The 11,004-nt window shown below is 31.4% G+C and overlaps 1 protein-coding gene across 1 annotated transcript; it reads left to right on the forward strand.

The window, feature by feature from the left end:
- The first annotated feature begins 8,027 nt into the window (after window positions 1-8,027).
- LOC117913474 (deSI-like protein At4g17486) lies at window positions 8,028-11,004 on the forward strand. The gene is made up of 3 exons (XM_034828459.1): window positions 8,028-8,364; window positions 9,191-9,478; window positions 10,513-11,004. The coding sequence occupies exons 1-3, from the start codon at window positions 8,232-8,234 to the stop codon at window positions 10,770-10,772; spliced, it is 681 nt and encodes a 226-aa protein (XP_034684350.1). The 5' UTR covers window positions 8,028-8,231; the 3' UTR covers window positions 10,773-11,004.

Here is an 11,004-nt window from a genome sequence, read left to right on the forward strand (position 1 = left end):
GTCATTCAAATTATGACTAATGAGTGATACCACAGTAAATATTAAATGATTGATGTTGTTGGTGTGGCTCCGATCATCTCCACATCTTTATCATGGCTCTCCTAGTCCTACCTTATCTAAACTCTTCCTTTTAATCTCCCAGCATGTTACATCATCATGAGTTCTACTTTTTTTTTTTCATTCATTCCTTAAATTTTGAATTCAGGCTTACAATTCCAAATTTTTAATCATTTTTTTTTCACCCTTCATTAATTTTTTCACCTATTGGTACTAAACATACCATGAATGAGTTTGTACTAATAACAAATCATGCCCCTACATTGCAGCCATATTTGGAGTAATTTAGGATATAACATTAATGTCTTTAGTTTGGCATTTAGGTAGATTTTGGATTCTTCAATGTAAGCAATTAAGAATGACAACAGGATAGGTTCGGGGCAGGTTGCCCCATCTCAACCCTGCCCCGTTTATTAAAAACAATTCTCATCTCTGTCCCGTTTAAAAAATTAAACTCTCATACCCGCCCCACCCCGCCCCATCCCGTCCCATTTAGCCTTTTTTTTAAAAAAAAATAAATAAATTAAATTACTTTTAAAATTTTTAATTACATTAAAATAAATATATTTTATAAATAATAAAATTATTATATTTTTTATAACTTATTTTTAAAATTTTATTATTATTATTTATATATTAAAAATAGTAAAATAAAATTATAAATTAAATTAATTTTAAAATTTAAATTTAATTTAATTTTATATATAATCGGAGCGGAGTGGGGCAGGATGGAGCAATACCCGAACCCGTCCCGGGTTTAAAAAAAAAATCTCATAACCATCCCAAACCCGTTTATTAAATTTAAACATCGTCCCATTAGGGGTGGGGCGGGGCGAGTATTCGAAAAAACCTACCCCGTTGCCATCTCTATAAGCAATGGTAACCAACTTAGAAGCATGTATAGGGTAGGATACAATCACCCTTCGTAGACATGATAGTATAGGATAAGTGATAAGATATTTTATTATATCTCATTTATCAACAAAATTCGGTACTCTTATTTTATCTCATACTATATCTGATTAAATGAAATATAGACGAATATTATATTTAGTTGATGTTATAGTATAAGATATGTATATCCTTAAATATTATATCTTATTAGATAGAATATATATGTCTTAAAATATCATTTTTAGTAATATATAGTACATGATATTCCAAAGTACTATATGTCTAATGAGATATGTTATGTTCTACCTATATTTAATTTTAAAAATAAAATATTATTTTTTAAATTTTTTATATTTGTTTAAAATAAAATTAATATTATATTCCAATATTTTCTATTTAAAAAATATGAAATTTCTTATATGTTTATTAATATTTTGGAAGTGGTCAATAATTTAAATTTTAGTAAAATATTTATTTTATTTATTAATAATATTCATGATTAAAATATTTAAAATTCATAAATAAAAAACTGTAGTTATATTATTCGATAAATAAAAAATGTATATATTAAATAATACAATAAAAATATTTTTGTTGTGAAATAAGGACAAATACGATACAAATCAAAATAGTAGAGATGAAATATATCTTACTTTGATATATAATAACAAATAAGAAATCAGATAATAGAGTTGAGAGAATGAAAAACAAAGAGAATAAAAGAAAGTAACAATTTTCTTTCTTACTTAGGGATACATATTACAGGGGATGGGAAACCCTTTTATAGGCTTTCTAAATGACTTTCATTAATATTCTCATTAATGAATATTAATGAAACTCATAAATAATATTAATGGTTTCATTAATGAGTATTAATGGAAGTCATAAATAATACTTAATTAACATTTATTATAATTAATGTGGTGACATTCATTACTCTAGTTATAACACTCCTCCTTGGATGTCCACCACATTGAAGAATATGCCTCGTTAAAACCTTATTAGTAAAAAACCCTATGGGAAAAACTTAGCGAAGGAAAAAAGGTATAATATTTTTATAATTCTTTAAGTTGTTCTTGGTATGTTAGGACTACCTCGTTAAAAACCTTGTCAGTAAAACCCAGTATGACAAAACCTAAACGAAGGAAAAAAAAAGTACAGTACATTAACACCCTTTTACAAGCATATTCCCCCTCATGTCGATATCCTTGAGTTGACGCATTCCAATCCTGTATATTAACTTCTTGAATGTTGAGGTTAACAATAATTTTGTGAATAAATCTGCTAGATTATCACTTGAGCGTATTTGTTGCACATCAACTTCACCACTCTTCTGGAATTCATGTGTAGAAAAGAATTTTGGTGAAATGTGTTTAGTTCTATCTCCTTTAATATAACCCCAAATAATATTGTCGGGTCACCTTTGATAGAGGAGAGTCCACATGATTCCCGAATATGCTGGATCATGGATCTTAGCCATATACATTCACGACTTGCTTCATGAATTGCCAATATTTCTGAAGGATTTGATGATGTGACCACCATTGTTTGTTTGACAGATCTTCATGAAATAGTAGTACTATTGCAATTAAACACATACCCTATTTGTAACTTACCTTTATGTGGATCTGAAATATATCCTGCATCTACATATACAAGCAATTGTTACTTTGATTCCCTTGAGTAAAATAAACACATATTAGTAGTTCCACGAAGATAACACAATATATATTTGATATCATTCCAATGTCTTCGAGTTGGAACGGAACAATATCTTGCTAATAAATTGACAGACAAAGCAATGTTTGGACGTGTACAATTGACAAGATACATAAGTGCACCAATAGCACTAAGATATGGTACTTCAGAATCAAGTAATTCTTCATCTTTTTCGCAAAGATGAAATGGGTCATTTTTCACATCAAGTGATAGGACAACCATTGAAGAACTTAAATGATGCACTTTATCCATATAAAAACGCTTCAAAACTTTCTTAATGTATGTTGATTGATGTACTAAAACTCCATTTGGACAATGGTCAATCTGCAAGCCGAGACAAAATTTTGTTTTTCCAAGATCTTTCATCTCAAATTCCTTTTTTAAGTAATTTGTTTTCTTGTGAGCTCTTCAGGAGTTCCAACAAGATTTAAGTCATCAACATACACTACAATAATTGTAGATCCAGTTTCTGATTTCTTAATGAAGATGCATGAGCATATAGAGTTATTCACATACCCTACTTTTATCAAGTATTCTCTAAGGCGATTATACCATATGCGTCCAGATTGCTTTAATCCATATAAGGATCGTTGTTACTTGATTGAGTACATGCTACGAGGCTTTGTACTATTTGCTTCAGGCAATTTAAATCCTTCAGAGATTTTCATGTATATATCATTATCAATGGATCCGTATAAATATGTTGTAATAACATTCATGAGACGCATATTCAATCTTTCTGAGATTGTCAAACTAATTAAGAAATGAAACGTGATTGTGTCCATGATGGGAGAATATGTTTCCTTGTAGTCAATACTAGGTCTCTGCGAGAAATCTTATGCTACTAATTGCGCTTTATATCTTATGATCTCATTATTTTCATTGCGCTTTCGTACAAATACTCATTTGTACCTAATAGGCTTTACATTTTAGGTGTTTGGACTATAGGTCCAAAAACTTCTTGTTTTGTTATTGAGTTTAACTCTACTTGTATAGTTTTTTCCCATTTTGGCCAATCATTTCTATATCGGCATTCTTCCACATTTCGTGGTTCGGGATCTTCATTATTTCTTATGATATCGAAGGACACTTAGAAAGCAAAAATATTGTTAATAACAATATTATTTCGATACCATTTTTCTTCCATGTGTACATAACTTACTGAGATCTCATAATTTTCAGGTACCTGTACCTCTTTAGGGGCTTCTCGTTCAATATGTGCCTCTTTAAGGGTTTTTTGTTCAATATGTGCCTCTTCAGGGGCTTTCTGTATTATTTGTGCCTCTTCTAAGACTATAGATTTATCAATTTTAAACTGATTAGTCATTTTGATGACATCTTCTAGAGTGACAAGTTTTTCTTGGGTTCTCCTCTTTCGGGGAGTTATATCCTTTGAGCCGACAAGTCTACCATGCTTCAAGCGTATCTTAGATTCATTTGTTAATTGTCCTACATGGACATCAATCCATGTTGGAGTATTTGCAGTCGGGATATGTGACTTTGTCACTTTCTTTATATCAATGAATACATCTGGTAATTGATTTGCAAGATTTTGCAAATGAATGATCCTTTGAACTTCTAGTTCACATTGATTTGTACAAGGATCAAGATGGGTCATAGTAGATGCTTTCTAACTATTTTCTCATCGTTATTCAAGAATCGACTTTTCTCCTCCTAATGACGGGAAAACACTCTCATTAAAATGACAATCTGCAAAGCATGCTGTAAAAACATCGCCTGTCAAAGGTTTAAGATATCTTATGATAGATGGAGAATCAAAACCTACATAAATCCCAAGTCTTCGTTAGGGACCCATTTTAGTGCGTTGTGTAAGTACAATTGGTACATATATTGTACAACCAAAGATTTGTAAGTGAGAGATATTTGGTTGTTTTCCAAGCACAAGTTGTAAATAAGAGTATTCATGGTAAGTTGTAGGTCGAATACGGATTAAAGCTACAACATGCATAATAGCATGTTCCTAGGCGGAAGTAGATAATTTGGTTTTCATTAGTAATGGTCAAGCTATTAATTGGAGACATTTGATGAAGGATTCTACTAAACCATTTTAGGTATGAGTATGAGCAACAGGATGCTTAATATTTATCTCTATTAACATGCAATAGTCAATGAATGTTTGAGAAGTAAATTCATCAGCATTATCAAGACGCATTGTTTTTATTGAATAATCTAGAAATTGTGCTCATAATCTAATTATTTGTGCAATGAGTCTAGCAAAGGCAACATTACATGTAGAAATGAGACAAACATGTGACCACCTAGTAGAAACATCTATTAAAATCATAAAATAACATAATGGTCCACATGGTGGATGGATAGGCCCACATATGTCCCCATGTATTCTTTCTGAAAAGACTGGTGACTCAGATATGACTTTGGTAAAAGATGGTATGACTATCAATTTAACTTGTGAGAAGGCAACACATGAGTATTCATTGGGCGAAAGAATCTTATGGTTCTTTAGTGGATGCCCATGTGAGTGTTCGATTATTTGACACATCATTGAAGACCTTAGGTGACCTAGTATGTCATGCCAAAGGACAAAAACTTTTAGGTCGTTGAACTTTTGGTTCACGAAAATATATGATTCAATAGACTTTATATTTAATAAATTTATGATACATGAAATATATATATATCTTCTATTAAATTTAAAATTAACATATTTGATGTAAAATGGATATTAAAAAATGGATAATATAAATATATATCATGCGCATCATAAACTTATGTTTTAATTAATTTTTTATTTTTTTATATTGCTTATTTTTTAAAATAATTTTTTTATTATGAAATTAATCATGGTTAAAAAGGAATAACCAAAAAAATATTTATAAAATATGTTGTAAAATAATATTAATATATGAATTATTAATATAATTAAATAATATAATATAAAAATTAATATTTTAATCATGAATGTTGTTAAATCAAGAATTTTTATATTTCTTTCAAAAAAAAAAAAATTAGAATTTAAAATTATTTTCTTAACTTGACGGAGGTCAACTTAGTACAAGCACCATGCGTATGCAAAACAAAAACAATAATGAAGTGTTATTTGATCCAACGTAAGATCGAAGGTTTATTTTTCTTAAAATTTCAGTCCAAGTGGCAAAAGGAGGGCACGAGGGATCCATGCGCGCCTTAACCAACCCAACTTTTTTCTCCTACACAATAAAAAATAATGGTTTGACTCCAAATTGTCATGCTTTCGTGGAGGAAATTTAATATTTTTCAAAATTTTAATATTAATTACAAAACAAAAGAGGGAGGATTTAAAGGAAAAGATGATGAAGAAATTGACTAGTAGACTTTTAAATATATGGGGTTGGAAAATAAGGTTGAATTGGATCCACGTCACACAGTCATTGTAGGAGACCCACTTAGACTTGAGCTTCCATAATTAAAATCCACTTGCCCACCCTACACCTTGTGGGGCCCGCCTTTTATAGTCTTCCAATCCTAAGAAAAGGGTTAAAAAAAAAAAAACCATTTCTTTAATTCCCTCTTTCGTAATTCACATAAAGTGCCCTTTTGGTAAAAATCCACTTTATGGGATGCTGTCATGAGTCATAATCATTTTCCTTTTTTATTTGATTTTTTTTTCACAATAAAAATGTCTTTAGTTCATAATTTTTATTTTTTACTTTATTTAAAATGATAATATAAGTATGAAATAATTTTTATCTGAGATATATATATTTTTATTAGCAGCACTCTTTTAAAAAAATTATTAAAACCTTTATGATTGAATCGATTTATGCGGATTTTTTAAAAAACTTGATAGAGCTTTTAAATTCGTTTGATTAATTTTATCCAAATAACTTATGCTTTAAAAATTAGTATGAAAGTCAATAAAATATTACATTTTTATAGAAATTTTATTTGGGCTTATCTAAAATGTTGTTGCATGTGTAATGAAAATTTTATAATATCAATATTTTTTTTTGTAAATTATAATTTCCACTTCAATTTTAGCTTCCAATTAAAACAAAAAAATAAAAAATGATTCTAAGCATTGCTTCAATTTCAACTTCATTAATTTTTTTTTTTATTATTTTGACTTCAATTTCAACTTCCAACCGAAGCAAAAAATATATATATATTCTAAACAATGCATTAATTGGAAGAAAAAAAAAAACTTATGGTTATGTTTGGTGTCCATAAATTACAAATGAAAGAAAATAACTGTTAAAGAAAATGATTTTTTTTTTTTAAATATTTGGTTGTCTTATAAAAAAAAATCAAATATAATTAAAACTTATTATAAACTTATACATTTTAAAATTATTTTATCTTTGTATCAAGTTAAAATAAGTTTGAAGTTGTAAATAAAAATAATTTTTTAACTTCAAATCTATCTTCTTCTTTTTTTCCTTCACTTTTTTTTCCCTTTCTTTTTTCCTTTACATTTTCTTTCAAATTTTTTCAGAACCAAATATAACTTTAAATTTGAGTTTTAAGTCAAAATAGTCTTTTTATGGAAAAAAAATAATCACTTTGCCAAAGTTATATTTAAAACATCCGTTTTATTGTCATGTAAGAGTCATATTAATAATATTTTTTATAATTTAAATTGAAATATCAATTGTCAAATGAAGTATTGATTGTCAATTATCACTTTATTTTTTAACGTAAAATCTTAATTATCAATTGAAACTTTATTTTTATGGGAGGATGATTCCACTCGGGATGGTCAAATCACTAAGACTAACTTTTGTCTCTTTGCACTCAAGGGCTAATCTACGTCTGATTTGAGAAAATCTTTGCACATCTTCGTTACCTTTTAAAAGACCTATGCATTATGGAAACTATCTATCTAACTCTGTCTCTTAGCCCATAAGTCCTGATATAAGGTTAGAATTCTAACTCTTTTAAAGTGGTATCTTATTGATGGCTTGAGCCCCTTAGAAGGAGCCCGGGAAAAAGGTCACCTTCAATATAAATTTTGGTTTTATCACCTTTATTTAACCGCTCTAGAAAATAAAAATATGAAAAAAAAATTATAAATATTAGTCTTGCCGGTGCATGTCATTCATGGAGTCACATGGGAAAAATCTGTCAGGAACTATAAATCATACTATTATTCCATATTTAATTATTCTAATGTTTTAAATTTAGTAGTAATTATAGAATAACTAAATAAATAAAGAGCAAATTAAGGAAGCACATGGTCACATAGGATGGCCCAAAATTAAATATGGAAGATACTAAAATATCCAAATGAAAAAATAGATTCAAAAATGGCATTTCCGTAATTTGGCGGAAATCGCAGGGGCCATAATAATTATAAAAGAAAAAACAAAATATCTAAAGGTATAAGGCGACGCCTTCACGGCAAAGTGACGGTGCGGCAGTCTCGGCCGCCGGTGTCTAAAGAGTAAAGCCGCAGTCATCGTCTTCTAATTCTTTTTCCCGTCTTCTTCAAAACCCTAATATTTTCCTAATTTCCAATTTTTCACCCTCTGACATTTCTGTATTTTCGGCAAGGCTCCTCCCAGTGTGTGAGGCGGAGAGAGTGCAGACAAAAGTGGAACAAAATGTTGTGTAGAATGATGAGCCGGAAGAGGAAGACCGGTTCTGTTCCGGTTTATCTGAACGTCTACGATCTCACTCCGATGAATGGCTATGCGTATTGGCTAGGTCTTGGAATTTACCATTCTGGTGTTCAAGGTTTGTGTGCTTGTGTTTTTTTGTTTTTCCTTTTTTTTTAGGTGTTTTCTTGGCAGCCAAACGTTGATTTAAGGTTTCAGTTTGATTGTTCTTTTTTGGTGGGTTTGAAGTCAGATCCGTTGTTATATGAGCTGTGGTGTGTTTGGCTGCAGAGAAAATTGAAGAAAAGGAAATTGAATTGGATATTGGGGGTTCTGTTGTTTGGTTTCCAGGAAGAGCCAAGCAACCACCTCACGACTTGGCTTTTAATAACAAAAACCGACAAATGTTAGGGTTCAATTTCTTTTTCTCAGTTCGTTTGGGTACTGTGGGAAGGTAGGGAATGAAAGTGAAATTAAAATTCGGAATCTTGGTTCTTTCGTTATTTTGGAGCCCACTCAGCTGAGCCTAAATACTACGCTTTTTTCAGTTTGTTTTGGAGACCAAAACAAATTTGAGAACATCGGTTTCGGTATTTGGTTTCTCGATTGCTGTTTTGTTTGGTCGCTGAGAAAAGGTTGGAAATGAGAAAATTTTAGAATTATCATTTTTGAGACTATAGAAAACACAAATCCATATCCAACTGAGCCTTTGGCTTTGATATGTTGAAATTTTTATGTTTTTGGAAATTTATTACAATATGAGACATGAACTTTTGAAAATTTTCGTTTCATTTTTTTTTCACCATTTTTCTCCATAACCAAACAGATGGTAAGAAAATCCAGCCAGGAAAGAGGTTGGTTCAGTAGATTTTGGTGTCTGTTTATTCTCTTTAATTTCCTTGGTAAATTAATTTTTCTGATTCGGAATTCTTGAAATATGCTCTCCTTCTTTGATTTTGCTGTAGTTCATGGAGTTGAATATGCCTTTGGGGCTCACGAGCACCCAACGACAGGGATTTTTGAAGTGGAGCCAAAGCAGTGCCCTGGTTTCACATTCAGAAAATCGATACTGATAGGGAGAACGGATCTAGGCCCTAAAGATGTCCGTTCATTCATGGAGAAACTTGCAGAGGAATACTCGGGCAACACGTACAACCTTATCACCAGGAATTGCAACCACTTCTGCAATGATGTTTGCAATCGATTAACAGGGAAACCGATTCCTCGATGGGTTAACCGGCTCGCTAGGCTCGGTAAGAAATGAATTGCGCTGCTACTATTTGTTTACTGTTTCTGAGAAAGCTGAACCGACGGTGAAAAAAGATAGAAAATCGTAGGGCCCGCTAGAATGGGCATAGAAAATTTTAGGGTCCATTAGAATACGCTTTATGAAGCATGTTTCTTAGGAAAAAGTGAAAGAACAAAGTTGTAATACATTTGGTGGGTGAAAATTATTCTAAAGCAAATCATCGGAGCAATTCCTTCCATGGCCATTTCCCCTTCTGTAGCTATTGCCCATTGATGTTTTCATTCCTGCAGAATTGTCTCCCTATGATGAACCACTATCACCCTCAGCATTCTTTGCAACTGCCCAATTGATATTGTGATTACCAATATAAAAGAAACACCATAACCACAACCCCTCTAATGTTGGTACTACCTCCATCCCCGCTAAATCATTGCTAGTTCTGCCAAACAAATCTAGGTTAGTATGTGTGTTTCAAAGCAATGTTTTTGGATGCCATGAATTGTATCAGAAATTGAAAATTTTGCTCCCTATTAAGAAGAAAACTATAGAAGAATAATAGGAAATAGAAAACAAAGAGGCTCCTGAAGAAAATGTTCTCTCTCCTTTTTCTTTTACATTTTATTACCAAAAAGTGATCAAAATATAGCCACACCAAACAGCTGTTGAATGGCATCATGTTTCATTGTGATTGTAGTATTTGTGAGCTATATTGTTGAAAAGTGCTGAGGAATATGGTTGATCTGGTTTGTTGGCCTAACCAAGTGGGATAAATCTTCTGTTCTAAGGTGGGACACCATAGTAGCTCTTATGCAGGGATTAACCCCTGCAACTCCATATCTTTTGGTAAAGACGTTATGGGATTAGCCCTCTCTATATTTATGTTTTCAAGCATGACAATGGGGTTTGCAACATCATATCTGCAATCTGCTTCTCTCAAACCCCAATTGTAGCATTAACGTGTTTTATCTCTTTCTTTCTCCCTACCCCAAATGAAGCATAACTTTATAATGATGTTGTTTCTTATGTGAATTTGGTTAGGTTTTCTCTGCAACTGTGTTCTTCCAGTGAGTTTGAATGAGACAAAGGTTCGGCAAGTTAGATCAGAAGATAGGGTTTCCCAAGGAGAGAAGAAGAAACTAAGAAGTCATTCAAGTAGGTTTGTATCTTCTTCTAACACTCCTCCTTCATTGTCACCTCACTCCTCAGGTTCAGCAAACAGAAGTTGTAGACAAAAACGTTGTCTTCCTCCATCTTCATCTTTGATACACAAGTCTTCACCTTCAACATTGAAGCTTTAATGATGGTGGGTTTGGAACTCGTGGGCTTTATGATAGAAAAACGATGGGACAAAATTGCAAATAATCATTTTGTGCCCCATATGTTTATCTGCTTCTGCATGTCTTTTAAATTATATAATAGCAGTAACAGTTGCTTGGAAAGAGTTGCAGCTTTGGTGCTTTTTGTAAAATGCTTTTTCGGGTTTTTTCCCTTTCTGAATGGAAATATAGTTTGTTTGTTGTTTTTTCTTTC

Source organism: Vitis riparia, chromosome 4, assembly GCF_004353265.1.
Source record: "Vitis riparia cultivar Riparia Gloire de Montpellier isolate 1030 chromosome 4, EGFV_Vit.rip_1.0, whole genome shotgun sequence".
Classification (NCBI taxonomy): domain Eukaryota; kingdom Viridiplantae; phylum Streptophyta; class Magnoliopsida; order Vitales; family Vitaceae; genus Vitis; species Vitis riparia.